The sequence below is a fragment of the Euprymna scolopes genome, chromosome 24 (assembly GCF_053919585.1).
Source record: "Euprymna scolopes isolate OS-2025 chromosome 24, ASM5391958v1, whole genome shotgun sequence".
Lineage (NCBI taxonomy): Eukaryota > Metazoa > Mollusca > Cephalopoda > Sepiida > Sepiolidae > Euprymna > Euprymna scolopes.
The window spans coordinates 37,931,238-37,953,568 of record NC_136505.1 but is presented as its reverse complement, the minus strand read 5'-3'; the positions used below and the strand labels follow the sequence as shown (position 1 = coordinate 37,953,568).

The following is a 22,331-nucleotide window of genomic DNA, read 5'->3' as shown; positions in this document are numbered from 1 at the left end:
ACTTGACTAAGCATGTTATTTATACACATGCTCAAATATACATTTATACGTTAAAATAGATCCATTTTAAGCGATTTCTTATCTGATGATAGCTTAAACGGTAACAATTAAGGCTGGGGGCTATATGTTTTGGTTTCGATGGTAGCTGTTGGCACTCAAGTCATATAGTTTTACTTTTAGAATAATTTTCATATATTGGGTACAATATAATATATAATAATCAATAGACAACTGACTTTATAATAATCAATACGAAATCTGCATGAATTCAATATTATATTTAAGTGTATTTTATGACTGGGCTATATTGTATTATACAGTATAGCTCCTATAATTTGAACATCCGCTACGGGTAAGCGTGGCAGCGGAACTCTTTCCTACCGAATTCACTTTGTCGTTTTAAAATTCAATGTCAATTAATTTCTTATCATGAACTCCAACAAGAGTAAATAAATAAGTGTATGACATTGCTAATTTTTAGTACACCCATAGTGTTCTTCATTTTTCAGTTGACATCTATTCTGTTTCATTGATACTAAATCGCAAGTGGTCCTTTGTCTTGATAAGTTGTGAACTAATCGTAAAACAAGGGAGAAGTAAATTAAAGTCAGGTTTCATTGTACACCTGCCTCAGTTCAAACACATGTACCTAAGAAACCACGATGAATTCATGTCATTTGCAACATGACCTGTTGACACGTGCATAGCTCAACTAAATCAAACTACTGCAGCTGGGTCAGGGGCAGGGCCATAACTTACTGAACCCCCCTCGTAGAAATAGAAGAGATAAAGACGCGTCATATCTTTATGGAAATTCGCTAAGAGCAATTGTCAGGAATATGAGTTACATCTTATTAAGTAGTTACATGAAATTTAGTTTAATGTTAAAATTGTTCCCTTCATCAAAAAAAACGATACCAATTATTTGAGAAATACAAAGTGAATCTGCTCACATATTTTACTGAAAAGACAGACACTTTCGCACTTTCTCACGCAGGTATTTCCATACCATATCGAAATAATGTATTAGTTATTCGTACAGTATAACTCATATAATAAGAACATCCGCTTCGTTCAAATTAGAGGATGCTGTTCAAGTTTCGTGATAAAAAAATGTGCTGCAGTTAACTGTAATTTTCTAACAATTAAGAAATAGTAAATGAAATTCATTACTATATGATACTTCAAGTATATATAAAGTTGAGTTTATGATACATTGCAAGTAAGAATTTTTAAATATTATTACCAGGAACAAAAACATTGAAAATAAATTAAATCTACTCTTACTTATTAGGTATTTATTATCTAAGTTATCATATACAGAAATCATGCATTTATGTAAAATACAGATTTTTTTTTAATTATTGAATGAGTCTAATTGCAGTTTCTATTTTCATCGATTGAGCTCTCGAGTGCTGCCATAGTATTTTTTTTCATGGGGATAACCACTTATCAAGGCCCGGAGGCCACTCAGGGATAAGGGTTATTGCGTGTACAGTAATCAATGAGATAGTATTGTAGTAATCATTAGTATTGGAGATTTGATAGAGTGTCTTACTTAAGGGGGTGGTTTGTCAGGAATTTGTTTATGTTGGATTTGAAGACATCCAAGTTGTAGTCAGGTAGGAAACAGGCGAACGGAAGAGAGTTCCACAATCGTGCACTTCTGAGAAAGACGCTCTGCTCATGGAATCTACGTTTGGATTTAGGCACAGATAAAGAGTGGGGAAAATTATTGACAGTAGTTTCAGCCAGACGGGTGGGTCTCGTGAAAGATTGGCGAGGGGGAGGGACGAGAGATTTATGCTCAGACGAACACTTTCCATGGAAATAAAACAAAGATAGGCTCGCAACGTCTCTTTTGTGGGAGAGAGGCTGCAGGGAAGAGAAAAGGGCATCCCCCACCAAACCACGAAGTCTATTTTGTACTCTGTCAAGGTAGGATAGGCTGTTTTTAGCAGTTCCTACCCAGATATGACAGCGGTACTCAATCCTTGGACGTACTTGGCTTTTGTACAGATAGAGAATTGCATCAGTAGTGAGATATCTTCTGGAGCGGAAGAAGGATCCCATAATTTTCCCAGCGTCCCTGGCAACAGATTTGATGTTTGTGTTCCATTTCAGACCAGGAGTAAAGGTCAAACCCAGAAGCTTGTTAAAACATGGAGCCTCCCCAAGACGAGAGCCATCCATTTCAATTGATGCCAGATGGGGATCAGAGCGTTGATGATGTAAAGATAGAAGCTTGGTTTTGGATGCATTAAAAGTGACCAGCCACCTCTTCTCCCATTGTATCATGCGCTCAAGATCAGATGAGAGAGAATTAGAGAAACCTTTGTCATTTACGACATTTGATGTGTTGCAACGAATGATTTAAGTATGTGTTTTGGGAGATCATTGATGCAGATCAGGAAGAGAGTTGGACCCAGGATGGACCCCTGGGGGACTCCAGCATTAATACTCTAGGCCTCTGATTTCTGCCCATCAACCACTACTCTTATGAACCTATCAGAGAGAAATGATTTAATGATTGAGAAAACATTTCGTAAGCGATCACGAGAATCTACAATTTCTTGGTTCTGTAGCTTCTTTATGATTATATCTCTTCGGAGTGACATTGTTTGCAAAACATAGTTGCCACTAAAGTAAGATATTTTTTCTAGAAATTTTATACCCGTCTCCATAGACTCTTCTGTATCATCCCATGATATTACTTCATCAGAGTGTTCTTGGTTATTTACATTAGGGTCAGGAGAATGGGAGCTGTCGCTATTTTCATCACCATTACTGCCTTCGGGATACTGATCAGTAGTTTCCTCATCTTGTTGTACCCACATTTCAATATCATTTGCATTAAGTGATTTAAGAACAGCGTGGTTGGCCGGTAACCGTTTGGTTTCAAGATTTTTTTCTAGACCAGATTATCCTCTGATTCTTTTAGTTCAGAAGCCTTTGGCGTTGGGCATAATTTACCCTATGCTTTTGTTAATGTTCTTGCTTTAAATATAGCAATCTGAAAAAAAATTACAGTTAGTGTAAATTAATTATCAATAGCTAATCTACATTAATTACATAGTACCAATATTAACATTTCTGCGCAATATCTGACTTAACCATTTAAACGGTTTTATTGCAACTCCGCATCAAATATGCTAATACAATTTCAATGACGAGACAGTTCAAGTTTAGAGAAAGTCCAGGTTTAGAAGAAGTCCAACTGAGAGGAAGCCCAACTTTAGAGGAAGTTCAAATTAAAGGAGTTTTACTGTACTATGTAGAGAAGTTACCCACAGAAAGACTGTTTTACTGTATGACACCTCTTTAGTGCGCCTAAACTAGTACCCATCATGAAACGACATGGCTGATTCAGAGAACAAAATATGTAGAATAACATAAAGCCCCCTATATGTATGTACGCTACGGGAATGACATTCTTATTTTATATAAAAATAATGAACGAATATACCAACTACAGGGTCTTAAAAAACAACAACAAAAAAAAACGCAATCTTAACGTTCACAGTAGAGTTAAATATAAGTAGTGCTAATAATAATAATAATAATAATAATAATAATAATAATAATAATAATAATAATAATTCTAATTTCGTTTATGAACGTCTCTCTGGAAAGGGATGGGATTCATTTCCAGAGGATTTTCATTAATCCTGGCTTCAAACCAGGGGCTTCAAAGATCAAGGGGTTTCCTAAGGATGTTGGTGGTACCTATAATTGCAGAGGTTTGAAGGCCGCCTAAAACATCAAGGATTTGTAGTTTTTTCAATTGTCTTCCAGACGACTTGATACTACTCCTAGTGTATCAACTACGACCGGGATTATTTGTGTTTTAACCCCGTGTATACGCCTTATCTCCAAGGCCAATGGAGCATAATTGCTCCACTTCTCATTCCCCTTCTCTCTCACATTCCTGTCCCAGGGTACTGAGAAGTCTACAACCTGCCAGTTTTTTTGAGACCTTGTCAATGACGACCAAATCCGGACGATTATGTTCAAATTGCTTGGTCGTTATGACACTTTTGTCCCACCATACCTCTACCTTGCCATCCTCATTTGTTCTCACTTCATCAGCCACGTCCTCAAACCATTTTCCAGCACACTTCACCCCAACCCTCTTACACACCTCCCAATATATCCGGAGTCCCATGCGATCGTGTCTTTTGCGGTACTCTCTCTGGGCCAGTCCACTACATCCTGCTGTAAGGTGCGCGATTGATTCTGAGGTCTTACCACAAATCCGGCATTTTGCAGCAATTTCCTCTCCTAGAACCACTTTTTTGAACTATCGTGTTCCTAATGCCTGCTCTTGTGCTGCACAAACACAAGCTTCAGTACTCTTAGCCAGATACCCAGCTCTAAGCCATTGCCATGATCTTTCATCAGCCACTTCTGCTATATCATGGAAGAACCTTACATGCATTTTCTTCCTAGCCAGTTCCTCTGCCCTTTCTCTATCCATACGTTTCACATAATCAGCCTTGAGCATCCACTCCTAACTTCTAACCACATGCTCCTTCAACGACATCTTTGTTCTAACACAATCTTTTACACTTTTCAATCCTCTCCAACCATCTTTCCTCTTTTGATACAGTTTTGCTACGCTACTTCGAATGTGAAATATACCAAACATTGATAAATCTTTTCTTGTTTTGATATCCATGGCATGCAAATCCTTGTGAGACCATTCTAAAATCCCGTACCGTATCTCAAAACACTGACTGCCAATGCATTTACTGCTTTCATTAGATTTCCTCCATACAGTTTCGACTTTGCAATTAGTTTCACTCTTCCAAGATACTCCTTCCTGACGTTTTCCTTCATTTTTCTGTTCATGATGCCTACACTCTCCAGCACTCTGAAATACTTATATCCTATATCTTCAATTTCTTTTATGATTTCTCCATTTGGCAGCACTATTCCATTCGAATGAACCTTTACTCCTCTTTTCATCACCAGCACCGCACATTTATTAATTCCAAACTCCATCCCAATGTCTTCTGAGTATGTCCCCACAAGTTCTACCAGTCTCTCCATTTCCTTTTCATTTCTACCGTATATTTTCAAATCATCCATAAACAGTAGATAGTTGAGGCGTCTGTCACCAGATCCAAAGTTATACCCCAGTTTTCTCTCTTCAAGAGGGCCTCAAACCACATTATCTCCTTTCTAACAAGCCTTCTTACAATCATAGTTGCTTACACTGCATGACTTTACTCACCCCTCTATCCAGTAACAATGAAATAGCAATGCCCCTAATTCACTTTGAGGAGTGTAACTATTCAGCAGATATATAACGTCTACAAACTAACCCAGTAACATTAACTAACCACGCGGGGTCACAGATATACCTGGATTAGAACTCAGGCGCGGAGCAAACCCTCTCAGTGCTGACGGACCCAGGAGATCTTCCCAGATCATCCGTCTAGGAGAAGGAAAACTCTGAAACTAAACCAAAAGGGAGGGAGCCCTCTTCAGTCTCGGATGACAACCTTCCTAGAGCTGGTGACTCAAACAAATTACCGGTTTGCAAACCTAAATTGCTTAAGAGTAGATAGGTTCTGTCTATCGCCGGCTTCCATACTCCTTCTTTGTCTATTAGTCAGGCGCAGAGACACTATCACAGTGATTCGACAGAAACACCCAGTGGTAGATCTTGTTTCTTGTCTAGGGCAATAAACGCCGTTTCCCAACTCCCGACACACCCCACCCCAAAAACTGGGCACTTGAGAGTGCTTGAGTACCACATATGCCTGAGCAATTAGATTGGGTTGACCTTCCTCTGATGGGTTGAGGGTACCGGATTGACAGTTACTGGCTGCTGTTTCCGACTGGTAGTACTGGAGCCCTCACTCTTTGGTAGCGCTTAGAGCGGCTGCTACATCAACTGTTGTATAATATCGGGATGTTTGTAGTGCCATGTCGCGCATGGAAAGGAACCCTGCACTCATCCCCGGTGGGCTTTCCTGAGGCCACAGTCCTAGTTGAAGAAGGGTCAGCTGATGGTCTACTTGTGATGCATGTGTGATACTCTGCATAACCTCCTGTTACCTAACTAAAACTCGGAAAAAATATGACAGTACAATCTAAAAATAAGCTTAAACCAGGCTTAGGATCAAACAAATAAAACATGCCTCCTCCCTTGAGGCTTGCATTCACAAATATACGTGGGCTTAGCTGATGTTGAAGCATTTCTCCTAACAAATACCCCGGATATAGTAGCACTAAGTGAGACTATCCTACACTCCTCCATCCCCTCTAACTACTTTAACATGCCTGGATATCTCCCACTCTGCCGTAAGGACTCTGACAGGCACATGCACGGATTTGGAATTTATATTCGTAATGCCCTTCCCTTGACTAGAGAAACAAACCTAGAATCGGAAGATCAAGCTTTTATGTGCTTTAGACTAATCATGCAACACAACATTAGCTACTTTTACTTTCTCTACCGCTCTCCCTCGACCCAAGACTGCACCATAATAAACAAAGTCTCTGACAGCATAGACACAGCACTTTTCATCGACACTAGCGCACAAGTACATGTATTTGCTGACTTTAATGTCCATCACAAAAACTGGCTTGGATTCTCTACTTACACAGATGCAGCAGGCAGAACAACTCATAGCTTCTCTATATCTTACTCCCTATCACAAATTGTTACTTTTCCAAACCGTTTCCCTGACCAGGAAGAACAACACGCATCACTTTTAGATCTGTTTTGACCACAGTTCTTGATGATTGTATAACCAATGCCGACAGCCCACTTTGGAACGCTAATCATGCAGTGATAATGGTTGAAATCGCCCTAAACTCTAGAGCCAAAACTGAAGAGCCAGTGCTCAAAACAACGAGATATTATAAAAAGGCTGACTGGGAAGCCATCAGAGATCTTATCAGAGATGCCCCATGGGGAAATATTTTTTCTCTTCCTGCTGAACAGTGTGCAAACGAGACCACTGAATGGTTCAAAACTGCAATCGAAGCGCATGTTCCCATGCGGAAAATTTATAGCAAGCCCCACTCTCCCCAATGGTTTACTTCGACTTGTGCAACTGCCATTGCTAAAAGGCAGCATGCATACCGCAGATTTAACCGACATAAGTCCAGTTCAAACAGACAGAAGTACATAGAAGCTAGAAGTAACGTTAAGAAAGAAATAGCGACAGCTAAGAGAGAATATATGGGAACCACTAAAAAACGCACCGAAGCACAAAAACTAGGAACTCGTGACTTCTGGAAAATCTACAACAGTGTAGTAAATTATGGGCAATCAAGAATTCCTCCATTAACCAACAATCACGAGGTTGTTTGCTCATCAGCAACCGAAAAGGCTTACATGCTTGTCAGTCGGTTTTCCTCAAACTCCACACTGGACTCTTCCAACCACGCCCTACCTGAATTTCCTATGCGGACAGACGCCACGCTTGACGATCTACAAATCACCCCTCCTCAAGTACATGCTATCATAAAAAACCTTGACACTTCAAAAGCATGTGGACCCTATCTCATCCCAGCTGTGCTATTAAAAAAGTGCTCAGCTGAAGTAGCTCCAGTTCTCTCCAAACTCTACAACAAATGCCTTAATGAATCTTGCTTTCCGGGCTGTTGGAAAATTGCTTCTGTGGTACCAGTATTCAAGAATTCTGGCGAAAGAACTGACCCATTAAATTATCGCCCCACTAGCCTCCTCCCACTTTTTGCCAAAATATTTGAGACCTTAATTAACCATGCTCTAGTCCATCACCTTACAGATGCTAAGATTCTGACTGACAAACAATATGGATTTAGACAAGCCCGTTCCACAGCAGACATCCTAACTGTAATCTCTGAACGTATATACCATTCCCTGGACAAAGCGGGGGAGGGCTGAGCGGTAGCTCTAGATATATCTTAGGCTTTTGACAGGGCATGGCATGAGAGTCTCCTCAGGAAGATTAGATCATAGAGTATCAGTGGTAGAATACTTAACATAATTAAATCCTTCTTAGATAAGAGAAAAATCCAAGTTGTCCTCGACGGTCGTACATCTAAACAATATGATATAAATGCGGGAGTGCCCCAGGGGTCTATCCTTGGACCTCTATTGTTCCTAATATTCATAAATGACCTCCCCGACAAAATTGTCTCTGAGATGGGTATATATGCTGATGACACCACACTCTATAACAGACACGACAGGAAAACAAATGGCAGAAACACTAGAGGATGACCTCCAATCTGTAGTGGAATGGGGACAAAAATGGATGGTCACGTTCAATGCCGCCAAGACTAAACTAGTTTCCTTCAATAATTACAAGAAACCTTCTTTACCACCTATAGCAATGGCCAACGACACTTTATCTGAGAGTACGTCTTTCAAGCTCCTTGGCCTAACGTTCACAGGAAACATGAGTTGGAACAATTACATCGAGGGCATTGCCAGGGCCGCTGCAAGGAAGGTGGGCTCTCTCTACCGTGCTATAAAACTACTAACACCCGAAAGTATCCTGTACCTCTATAAGGCAACCATTCGCCCATGTATGGAGGATTGCTGTCATATTTGGGCTGGTGCATCGGCTACTAGTGTCTCGCTCCTTGACAAGGTTCAAAAGAGAGTACAAAATCTGATAGGCCCTGGACTGGCATCTAAGCTTCAGCCTCTGCCCCATCGACGAAACGTTGAATCCCTCTGCCTGTTCTATAAGTATTATAATGGTGAATGCTCTGACGAACTACAAGCACTTGTGCCCCCACGACGTGAACACCCTCGACAGACCCGACAGGCTGCAAAATCCCACTAGTCTATAAGAAAATGTATACGTTTTTTTTAGTTGCGTAAAGATATATATATATATATATATACATATATATATATATATATAAACACATATATACATATATATACACACATATATATATATATATATATATATATATATATATATATATATATATATATATATATATATATGGAATGGGGAATATCGAGCGAAAAAGGCGCACATATATTGAGAGATACACACACAGTGCGTATTAGTCTATTAGAAAATATATACGTTTTCTTTTTTTTTTTTTCGGAGTATGTAACATTAAGACTACAACGTGACCTGTGGAGAAATAGATTGAAACGGATGAAAAATAAATACAGATTATCAAATCTTTTTACGCAAATCTATTTTACAGATAATTTTGATAAAATTCGAAATGATAACTTGAAGCAAACAACTTACGCTTTTGAGTAAAGATAAAAAATAAAGATAGAAAGAAAGAACGTAAACATTATGTTTACATAAGATACAGATGTTAACGAAAGATATATCTCCACGTTCATAATCTCGTTGAAAAATCTCTGCGTGAAAAACAGGTGGAAAGCAAAAGTTTACCGTCACGTGAAACGAAAAAGAAAGAGGAAGGTAGGAAGAAATCCGGGGATCGATGCGAAATCCCCCTAATACGACTAGTTCTATGTTAATCTGATGTGACAAAGTAAAGGGTTAGTGATGCTCGTTTACATTGGTAGTATTTTAAAACAACGCATTTCAGGTGAAACCATTATAACTAGGGTTATGACAAGAGAATATTCTTATCATTGTTTTGACTCTCGAGTATATACCCGACAATGTTAGACAGTTAATCAATCTAAAACCACATTACTTTATCTAAAAGCATATAAGATATTAACTGATATACACTCGAGAGTCAAAATGATATAAAGAACATTCTCTTATCAGAAGCCTAATTATAACGTACTTTACTACGTAGTAGTTTAAAACAACACCTTTCAGGTGAAACCATTACAACGTACTTACATACATGGCAAAACTAGTATAAGATCAAAGAATTATAATAAATAATCCAGTAAAAAATAATTACAAGTGGAAATAGAATTTATCGAATTATCAAGTTTAAACGCATGTTTTAATGTGGAAGAGTTGTGCGACCAATTGAGTATAACGAACAAGAGAGATAATCCTTGACTTAAATTGAGTTATATATTTTAAACACATTAAAGCACGTAAAGGTGATTTTTTTAATTTGTTGTTAAAAGTACATTTGCCACATTTCTATTGGTTCATTTTTAGTAATTCTTGGATTTATACGAATTTTTGACATGACACGTAAGTAAGTTATATTGTTTTCATTTCAAATCTGTTGGGTTAAAAGATCACGAATGTACACAAGCGCAGGGGTAGTTTCCACACCCTGTCTCAGTTCAACTCTCCTAAATAAATAATTATTTATTCAAACGATACTACCATCTGTCGCAGCACTTCAAAGCGCCGAAAAAACAGCAATATCTCCCATTCTCTCTCCTTTAACCTGGAGCGTATGGTACAATTTGGTAAAAAATGGCTAATTCCTTTTAATGCATCCCAATCTAAACGTCTATGTTTTCAACACTAACGCTCTAATACCCAATTGGCCCCAACTGAAATAATCGACTCTTGTTTGGAGGAAGCACCTTTCTTTGACAAACTTCTGAGACTGACCTTCATTCCTGATATGAAATGAAAGACCTATATTTGATCCGTTGCTGAAATCGCTAGAAAAAAAATTATCAGTGATGCTACTGCGCAAGAAAGTATGTCACTCCCGATGCAATTACCCACTAGTAGAAAAGACACATACACTAGAATATGGAATAATGTTGCCATATTTGGAGAGAAGTTGCTAAGAATACTCCTTCCTGTCTTGACAGGGTATAAAACCGGTTTTAAAATTTAGTGAACGGAGGCCTTTTCGCCTTCATACTTCTTTATTCTCGCAAAAGACCCATTGCAAGTGGGTCTTTGCGCTGTTGTTGCTTTAAAGAATGCTCTCGACTGAGCTTTATTATATGCCCCCCCCCCCTGTAAAACGTTCTCAAAAGTAATGATTTAGTTTCAACAACTACAAAACGTTTTCTTTATTCCCTATCTGTGCCTGAAACTGAACGGAAATTCTCTGAGCAAAGCTAAATTCCTTAAATTGTTTCCGATTGAAAAAATACTCTGGGGGTGCTCCCAGCTAATTATAAGATAGTCTTTTTTTTAAGTCCATTGTAAATACGTTTTTGTTGGTCCGTACTCTTAAATAATTAAACCCTACTTAAGTTCCACCATTAGAGATCATCAGAGTGTTGACTCTCTGTTTAAATAGTAACCCCTAAGTAAAAGAATCTCGTAAGGTGAAACTGTATCAAATATTTTTATGCATTTTTTGTAAAAAGAAACGGTAAACTGTTTGGAATATGATGTTTTTATTTAACGATCGCGTCTCTCTGCGCAATTACTAACATTTGCTCATTTTCTTCTCAATGTATTTGCAGGAATGGAAAGATGAAAGAATCTGCTGGAATGAAACGGAATTTAGTGACATGTCAATTATTCGAATCCCTGCACGGCATCTATGGCTACCTGACATTGTTCTTTACAACAAGTAATGGTTTTATTGCGTTATTGTTTTGTTAACCGAAATTGTAAAAAAAAAAAAAAAATGAAATACATGTTCCTGTTATTTTTTATTGTTTTGATTGTTCGGACAATTATTCTTATCTTAGGTGTTATTGGCACAACGTTTCAGTTTTTGAAATCTACGACCTTCGTAGTTTTTCATTTTTTTCTTTTCAATTAATGAAAAGGGGGTTGCTGCGGATTGTAAGAAATCGGACTGTGCGTTTGAGGGTGTGCCCGTAAATTATACAAATAGTCAGTTTTCAGAGGTAAATATGCTACTTTTTAAAACATTTTTATAATTCAATTTTAAGCTGAATCCTTATGCTAATTGTCAATATTAGTGAAAAAATGCTTTACGAAATCGTGGATAAACAACTTATGTGTGTTTTCGGTTTTTCTAGAAAACACGGTGCAAAGGAGGAAACTTCAAGAAAAAGGGGGTTTTATATCGGGAAAATAAGAGAAAATAACGAAAACATACGCCCAACCCAAGAATAATAAACTCCCTAAAAAAAATTTTTTGTCCGAACAATCAAAACCATGCAACATTCCTATCTCATCTAAAAAATCAGAACTGTTCTTTTTATTATTGGCATTATTCAGATTGCTGTTTTCGTCTTGAGTGGTATTTGTATTGAATAATGTACTCAGTTGTAAGTGTTCTAGATGTTGCGGGTTCAATCCTCAATACTACAAATACAATGCGAATTACTTAAGATTTTTATATGGATATGGCTAACGGAACGAGCTATGTAATCTCATTTATTTAATAAACGGTCCCGTTCGAAATTCCACGAGTTCGACAAAAAAGATTCCCTTAATCGACAAAATACTCCTGAAGACCGTCGGAGATTGCATCGGTCGAAATTTTATGCGAATGACACTCAAAATAATAACAGTAGGACGAATGATCCGAATAATTCAAATTATGAATCTTCATAGAAAAAAAAAGTCATACCATATTCATTTTATAAAGAATATTCTTAACTATCTTGCATTAAATAACTATTAGGGTCATTATTTTAGCATTTTATTTTATTGCAAACTATGCAAACAAAAGTCGTCCATTCGTGGTTCAATTAATCAGGTCTCTCTCCATAATGTTAACCAAGTTTGATGACTATGAAACCCCATAGCATTTAGAGTGTTTGCTTAATAAACCGGTGAGAACGATTCCTCTGTTTGAATATTAATGTATATCAACTTATGCAGTTGACTTGTTAGTCACGATGTCACTGTCTCAAATTTTAACGTCACATTTCAAGTAAAATAAGCCTAAATATATCTGACCAAAGACCTTATAGGCGAAGTGCGTACGTTAGTTGAGGACACATTTTAATAACTTAAAAAACAAATCGATTTCATAACTGATCACCTTAAAAGATAATTTCTCTTCTAGGAGTCATGTGAGAGATAAAAACAAATAGTTTTAGTAGTGCTCTAGTAGCCTCCTTATATCTATTTAATGATTTCAATAGCGCTTTAGACGCCTGTTGAGTATTATTTTTTCACTGATCACGTAAAATTATTTTTTCTAGTGGATGTTAGAAATCCGGTTGGAGAAGTACTCTAAAAGTAAATTTTGAAGTCATAAAACTAAACTGATTAAAGTGTGATTAGCAACCATCGAGAAATGAAAATATTGTGTTCTGATTTCCTAGACAGAAATTTTGCGAGAAAATATAGTCTGATTAATTTTGATCTTTACTCCTGATCTGAAATGGAACACGTACATCAAATCTGTTGCCAGGGACGCTGGGAAAATGGTGGGATCCTTCTACCGTTCCAGAAGATATCTCACTACTGATGCAATTCTCTATCTGTATAAAAGCCAAGTACGTCCAAGGATGGAGTACTGCTGTCACATCTGGGCAGGAGCTGCTAAAATAGCCTATCCTGCCTTGACAGAGTACAAAATAGACTTCGTGGTTTAGTAGGGGATACCCTTTTCTCTTCCCTGCAACCTCTCTCCCACAGAAGAGACGTTACGAGTCTGCCTTTGTTTTATCGTTATTTCCATGGCAGGTGCTCGTCTGAGCTCCAATGCCTCGTCCCCACTCCCTAATCTTTCACGAAAAACACCCGTCTGGCTGAAACTACTGTCAATAATTTTCCCCACGCTTTATCTGTGCCTAAATCCAAACGTAGATTCCATGAGCAAAGCTTCTTTCTTAGAACTGCACGCCAGTTGAACTCTCTGCCGCTTGGGTGTTTCCCACCTGACTACAACTTGGACGTCTTCAAGTCCAACATAAACAAATTCCTGACAAACCACCCCCTTAAGTAAGACACTCTATCAAACCCCCCAATACTAATGATTACTACAATACTATCTCATTGATTACTGTACACGCAATAACCCTTATCCCTGAGTGTCCTTCGGGCCTTGATAAGTGGTGACCCCCATGTACAAAAAAAAACTGGAATTCAGCTATCCTTATCAGTTTGTTCTGTTTGTAAATTGTCTGGTAATATGGTTGAGTATATCAAATTTATTTTTATGAAAAAAAAATTAGATGATTTTTCAAAACAATATTTTTATAAATGTATTAGTGTTCTATCGTACGGATCAATCATTGTTTATCTTAAATTGACTCTGATTGGAAATGGCAGTCTATGCAGTACGGATTTAATTAACACACAACGATAATACTTTTTACTTGAAATCTTTTCCTAACAGTAAAATTAATTTTCGCAGAAATTCTTGGTAAGGTGTTACCCTACGTGTCAGCGTGTATGTCATGAATTGAAATCAAATTTATTAATAAAAACAGACAGCAATGTGCAGTAAGCCATGCAAAAATAATAGAAGAGGTGTACATTTATATACCGTCAATGTTTTGACCAAGGCGACTTTAATCCTAAATATGGTAATATTATATAATAATATTCTGTATAATCACGTTCACACCGGTTCTCGTTAAATCAGGGGAGTTAAGCATAGTTGACTCTGGTCAGTACCAGATGGGTAACCAAAATTTTGGAATACCAGATGGGTGAGCAATTTGGAAATATTAAGCGTTGTATGTAGGGGGACGTCTACACTTACATGCAAAAGTTGCACCCCCCTCCAACGATGATGTACATACGATTGTTCTATTTTTCATTCTATGAATATGATAGACATCGGTACTACATTTGGTACGCTGCTCAGCAGAGAAAAGTCACGAACAGAATATGTTACATTTTTTCTTATGAGACGAAAGCATCTATCGTACATCTTTTGCTAAGAAACTTGTAGACCATGACTAACTCTGGAGTGAAAAACTCCTCGAAACGTACATTTAAATTCTGTTTGATAACTTTTGTCGACCGAAGCGCGTCCTTGCCCACGCTCCGCTGCTCATTAATTAATATTTACAAAGTTTCTTTTTCTTGGCAATTCAACTGATTATAATATATATTAATTCCAAAAAACGCTATTTAAAAAAAAACATAATAATATTAAATTTATATCATTTTTTTAATTGCAACTTCAAGGTAAATTTTTGTTCAATACGTTTATTTAAACTTTTAAAAAATAAATATTTTTTACTTACTTGAACTCTTATGGTTCATAATAAATAGAAATTTCGATAGATTTAAATATATTTTGTTCGAATTTAAAAAAAAAATAAATAGTGGACACGCACTAAAAATTTTTTTCTCTCATATATTTTACTAGCAGGGCTACCCGGCGTTGCTCGGGACCGTATAAACAATGAAAAAACAAAAGCAGATATTGAATATATGTTTTATTCTTAGGGGAGAGGAATCTTTCATCTCTATGTATTATTTGTTTTATCTACTCTAGGACTGGTATTGTTCATGTTTTATCCCTAGCGTAGGTAATTTACAGCATGTATATGAAATTGTTTTACCTTAGGGAGAAGAGAACAGGTAATATACAACATAATGTGTCTATATTACATCCCTGGCAACGCCTAGAAACCAGCTAGAACATGTATTTCAGTCAATCTTTATTACATCCTGGGCTATGCCGGGAAACCAGCTAATCTCTATTTAGTGACTTGACCACCAAAATACCTCCCTAAGTGTCCTTTCTTTTGAACTTATTAGATATAGGTATCTAGAAATTTGTGTGAAATTTTGTTGAATGCATTGTTCACTATGATTTTCTTATTGTTCTACACAATATCAACTGTAGCGAAATAACACAGTAAACTTAGTGTAGTGTTAGAATAAAGAGCAAAGGAAAAATTAGAATCATATTCTGTAATTGCAAATCTAAATTTGCTAGCGTGTACCAGTATTTGCCAGGTTGTGGAAATTTGGAATTTATAACATACGTAGTGGCCTTTTCCTAGATACCTATTTTTATAATTGTTTCAGTACATTGCTACAAAATGTGACATTTGTTGGCGTTTGTAAAAAAATCATGAATGTGCTTATATTCCAAAAAAGAAAATATCAGTGCACAGTATTGAAAGTGTTTGAGATTCAAAAGTCTGTAACATTTCTACTAACTTCATAAGATGTCATGTGAGAAACTGAATTGAATATCAAGACATTATCTGAAGCGTTTTTATTTTGGTGTAACATATGTGTTTACAGTGAACCTTAACTTTTAATAAACAGCTTGGTATGCAATGACATGGGCTAGGAATCTTAGACAAAATATATATAAATTGGAAAAATGTGTGAACAAATGAAAAAAAAATGATCCGCTCCACTTGATGACATCAAGCACAGTAATATTTTAGTGAAGAAAATATGAAATTGATGTTCAGTGATTAGTTTGGATGAATGAGAAAATGTAATTGTTTGATGCATAAAAAATAACTCATTTGCTGTATTTGATATTAAGCAGCAAAAAAATAGTGATTTGAATATTAAGGAAAACATCAAATCAGATTATGTAAAAAAAAAAAGATGAAATTAGAAAATATATATTTTCTGTTTATGAGTTTTGCCAATCAAAATTTTGTGGCAGAAATTGGGTGATTACCATGCAATTTTATTTTGGTAAAATTCTTAAATTATTTCAATGTTTATTATAATTTCTTATTAGTGACTTGTTATCATCAAAATCCGCCACAAAGAGTGTCCTTTCTTTTATTAGGTATCAGAATAGGTATCCAGATTTCTACTTCTATACAAATATGATATTGTAGTACAGTAAATGTCAAATTGTTTTTCAAGTATTAGTTTGTAACGTTTGTACTGACTTCATCAGATGTCATGTAAGAAACTGAATTCTATGTAAGAAGACTTTATCTGAAGTGTTTTTATTTTGGTATATCATGTGTGATTACACTGTAGTAATTGCGCTGAAAGCATGTTAATTACAAATGACAAAAGTTAAATCAATTTCTTATTCAGCTACACAATATAAATTAAAGGAAATCAAATTTGCAAAATAAAAGAAATATGTAGTTATGGGTTAGTTTGGAGTTAGAATAAAAAGCCAACAAAACAGTTAGTTTGTATTGTGTAGATTGTTCATTTCTGATAGTATTGAGAGTCGTCAATGAAAATCTTAATTTCTGACAAAATACTGAATGTTTCTCGGATACCCATTCGTAAAAAGTACCTTTTTTGGAAAAAAAACCACTCCCCGGATCACCTTCACCACCTTAAAAAAAACAAAACTTTATTCTTCAAAAAATGTGCACATTGTTAGTGTAAAAAACAGATTTGCACCACTTGATGAAATCAAGCATAGTAATATTTTAGTAAAGAAAATATGAAATTGATTTTCAATAATTAGTTTGAATGAATATCAGAAAATGTAATTGTTTGATGCATAAGAAAGAACTCATCTGCTGAATTTGATATTAAGCAGCAAAATATTTCAAAACATAAAAATGTGAAACATAACATGAATACTCTCTGTTGTCACTTGAAAACATTGATCTTGGTAGGAAGTTTATTAGATACTGAAATTGTGGTCTTGGTATGGTGTGCTTAATATTATTGTATGCAAAATTTAAAAACACAAAAGAGGGTACAATCAATATTGAAAAAGTAACATCTGTCACAGAAAATAGTAATTTATAAATATCAAAAGAAATATTATTCTGTACTTAAAATGTTAAACTTACTGTTAACAATAATTTAAAATGGTGATCAGGATGAGTCCAACAACTTAGTCCTTGAGCTTTCTTATTGGTCATAGTAAAAAGAAATTGTAGTCTTTCAAGTTTGTTGGTCGCATTGGGATTCTTGGAATGTATCAACAGATTCCTGCATATGAATATTTGTTAATTCCACCCAATACAAAATATATATACAAAACAAAGTAAAGCAAAGTATAGGGTTAGTTGTGTCCTCTAATTATCAACCAAGTATATGTATTGATAAAAAGATAAAAGCAATGGAAATGTTTATTACAATGTATCAATATTAAATTTTTATCATGAACAACAAATCGAAATAATGATAGATATTTTGTGCTTATACGAAACTGGAATCAAGGATTGTCACCTGTGATTTTATATATGTCAATAGTGCATGCCACTACAAATGATATTAGCCAAATTAAGTTTTGTTTATTTCACCCAATATAAAATATATACACAAAAGGCAGTAAACAAAGTTTAGGTTAAGTTAATGATAAGTTTAGGTTCGAGAAATAAGCAAAGAAAAGAAAAAAAGATACACTTGTTTATAGTGTGTAAATTGTAAGTTTGTAAATATTTAAAACTATCCACACTGGTATGTGGAAATTCTAGATACCTATTGTTATAAAGTTCCAATTCATGTTTGATATATCACTCTACATGTTCCCTGTTGCACCCCAAAGATGTAAATGATTATCGAGAAAGTGAAATGAAACAGTATTTGAAATAAAATAGAAACAAATGCTGATGTTTACTATATAAAACACTGTGTTCAATGGAATTGAGCCTTATACAATATTGGTGGAATAAAAAAATTCATTTTTTTAATTCAATTTAAGAAATGAGCAAAAATTTGATATTTAAAATATTTGGCATGAAGAAAAAGAAATATAAGATAAAAGGTGATAAAGCAGTAAGAATCATATGCTGAATTCAATTAAAAACAAATATGATTGTCAAAGAAATATCATGAAAATTTTGTAAGTGAAAAAAATTTTTTTTTGATATATTTGGTTTCGAAGTATTAAGAAACATGTACAACTTCATTTTAAAGACAAAACGAAAACTGTACTAATGATAATGACAATGGTGAAAGGAAATTGGAAAAAAATATATCAGAGGTAAAATGTTGGTCACATATACGTTTGTGTGGTATACATGAAACACGTGTAGAAAATTATATTTTCTGATGCTGAAAGTAAGAAGAGAAACATTGTTAAAAATGATCTAAAAGGCAATAGTAAAATCCTCATTTTTAGTGTGGGATATGTTGTTTGTTTCAATTGAGAAAGGAAACTTTAATTTATACAATTCGATGTTATAGATCACAAGTTTTATTACAATAAACATTGTGTTCTTTAATTATCAACCAAGTATATTTATTGATAAAAAGAGAAAAGTAATGGACATGTTTATTATAATTTATCAATATTAAATTGTTATCATGAAAAACCAATGGAAAGCGTGAATGTTATTTGGTGTTTTTGAAAAACAGCTACCAATGATTGTAACCAGTGATTTTTGTGTATGCTAACAGTGCAAATGTGGTGGTGAAATGGATTTTTGTTTATTCTTCACAATATAAAATATATACACAAAACTAAAACATAGTTTACGGTTAGTTAATGATAAGTTTAGGTTAGAGAATTAAGCAAAATTATAGATACCTATTGTTATAAAGCACCAATTCATGTTTGGTATATCAATCTACATGTTCTTTGTAGCACCCCAGAGAGGTAAATGAGTGTCAACAAAATGAGATAAAACATAGTATTTGAAATAAAATGAAAAAGTGCTTGAAAAGTGAAATATGCTGATGTTTACTATCTAAAACATTGCGTTCAATGCAATTGAAACTTATACTATATTGGTGGACTAAGAATTAAAGAAATAAAATTTAAGAAATTAGCAAAAAATTGATATATAAAATATTTGGCATGAAGAAAAACAAATATAAGACAAAAGGGGAAAAAGCAGTAACAATCATGTGCTGAAGTTCATTGAAAACAAATCGTTTGTCAAAGAAATATGAAAATTCTCAGAGTGAAAAAAAAATGGGATTTTTACAAATCTGGTTTCCAAGTAATAGGAAACATGTACAGCTTCATTTTAAAGACAAAATGTAAACTGTACTAATGGTAATGAGAATGTTGAAGGAAATTGGCAAAAAATTGTTAGTCAAATGTTGATCAAATATTATAAGTTTGTGTGATATGCATGAAACGTGTAGAATATGATCTGCTCTCATGCTGAAAGCAAGTAGAGAAACATTGTGAAAAAATGATGTAAAGCTAAGCTAAGCAAACGACCAGTGAATGGAAATGTTTATTATAATGTATCAAGATGAACATATTATCATGAAAAAGCAAATCGAAATAGTGATAGTTATTTGGTGCTTATACGAAACAGGTATCAAGTATTGTCACCAGTGATTTTATTGATGTTAACAGTGCATGTCACTAAAAATAATGATGGTAGCGAAATTAAGTTTTGTTAATTCTACCCAATATAAAATATATACGCAAAACAAAGTAAACAAAGTTACAGGTTAGTTAATGATAAGTTTAGGTTCGAGAAATAAGCCAAGGAAAAGAAAAAAAAAAGGTACATGTGTTTATATTGTGTAAAATGTTAGTCTGTAAATATTTCAAACTATCAACACTGGTATGTGTAAATCCTAGATACCTATTGTCATAAAGTACCACTTCTTGTTTGATATATCACTCTACATGTTCCCTGCAGCATCCCAGAGAGGTAAATGAGTGTCCACAAAATGAAATAAAACATAGTACTGGAAATAAAATAAAATAAGAATATGTCTGAAAAGAAATAAATGCTGTTTACTATACAAAAAGTTGTTTTCAAGTGTCAAATGGAATTGAATCTTATACAATATTGGTGGATTATGAAATTGCATGAATGAAATAACATTGGAGAAATAAGAAAAAAGTTTATATATACAATATTTACAAATATAAGATAAAAGGTGAAGAAGGGCCAAATCCGAGATCTATAAATCGTAAATTTTCAAAGTGAAAACATTTATTTTTTTTTTTCAAAAGGCGAAAAATTAAAAGATACATCTGCCTTACTTTTAATGCTAGGTTTATTTATGGTGTCTTTTAAATTTAATAAAAAACCTTCACAATTTGTTGATGAGGAAACCTTGTTTATTAAAAAACAATATGCAATAATTATTGTCCGTAACTTGATGTCTACAACAATAAAAACACTGTTTTCCGAAACGATCGTACAAATAATTGATTTTGTTGTTGTTCTTTCTTATGAAACGGATTTTTAATTTAATTATAATTTGATTTTTAAATTATCAATCACATTACTAAATATTAAATTAGCTCTAGGATATTTACCTATCGAGCTTATTATATATCTAAATTACAACGAGCACGTTTTCTTTCCTGTATTTTAATTAAACTAGTAATTTCACTATTACATTAAAATACACTCTGCTCTTTAGACGATTGTTCTAATCTCCTTTAAAGATATATATATATATATATATATATATATATATATATATATATATATGTAGGTAGATAGATAGATAAATATATTGCTTTAAACAAAAGGGCCGGCAAATCCCGAGTGGCCCCTTTCATGAACAGACTCATCAGGAGTTAATCGTTGATTGTAAAATAAACAAATAAAATAACTCACAAGAAAAGACTTATCATAAAATCGAGCATGTGCCAATGCGTATAAAATGGAGTGTTTTAGGATTTTGCATCGGGTTGACTCTCAAAAACACTAGCGGATTTTGGAGTCAGTCTCTATTCTCCTACGCAGACCATCTCTCTGTCGACAGAAGGAGTTCTTCAGATCATAAGATTCATTTGCGGATATATTTTAACTCCCCCTCTTATCTACTTGTACATATATTTTATATTATTGTATTTTATTCGTGTTCACACCCGTTCCTCCCCCTATCCCTCGGTAAAATTTACAAGTATACCCCATAAGTCTGTTATTGCGAAGTATTTTATTTATTTGTTTATTTTACGATTAACTCCTGATGAGTCTGTTTATAAAGGGACCCCTCGGGATTTGCTAGCCACCTTGTTTGAAGCAATGTATAAGTTCTGTACCGTTACACAGCGTGAAATATATATGTAAGCCTGACGAATCCTATAGTGGATGAAACGCCGAATATTCAGTGTAGCTTAATCGCCATATATATTTTATAAATTACTAACCAGCCTTACCTACGTTTTGAAGTAAATACTTGAAGTTTACGCACAAATCTATACTTTCGTATATTAATTTTATGTGAGTAAATGAAGTAGTTATATATATATATATATATATATATATATATATATATATATATATATATATAATTGAAGAAATAATCAAATAAATGTCCAAGACTTGTGCTTTATTTTGATTTATGCCGAAAGCAGTTGCATTTAGATTTCTGATGAAATCAATTGCATGATAGTGTCCGTTTCAATTTAGTATTTTGAACATAATACTGGATTAAGTTGAAAAACAATTATTCATCAAAATACAAAACAATTCCATAAGGAAAACAATTAATGACTTATATTTATTAGTTGTAAATAAACATAAGGAAAAGGAGCGAAACGTATCGCAATTCACGAAACACTGAAAGTTTTCAATACTCATAGGAAATGGACATTAGCACTGAACGAAGTGTCTTGGATTAATAAATTTAGTGTTAGTGACACAAATACGTTAATAAACAAAATCATGAATATCTTGGAGGTTCCCAAATATTTTTGTACAGGTGTCACACACACACACACGCACACACACACACACACGCACATTTATATATATACACACACACACACAC

At 34.5% G+C, this 22,331-nt stretch overlaps 1 protein-coding gene across 1 annotated transcript in view; it reads left to right on the top strand.

Annotated features, from left to right (window-relative positions):
- The window catches only part of LOC145246656 (neuronal acetylcholine receptor subunit alpha-10-like), a 613,590-nt gene that overhangs the window by 472,352 nt on the left and 118,907 nt on the right, over positions 1-22,331 (top strand). The window contains exon 3 of the mRNA XM_080108364.1: positions 11,306-11,415. Within this exon, the coding sequence (XP_079964490.1) occupies positions 11,306-11,415 (110 nt within the window). The remainder of the gene's footprint in view (positions 1-11,305; positions 11,416-22,331) is intronic.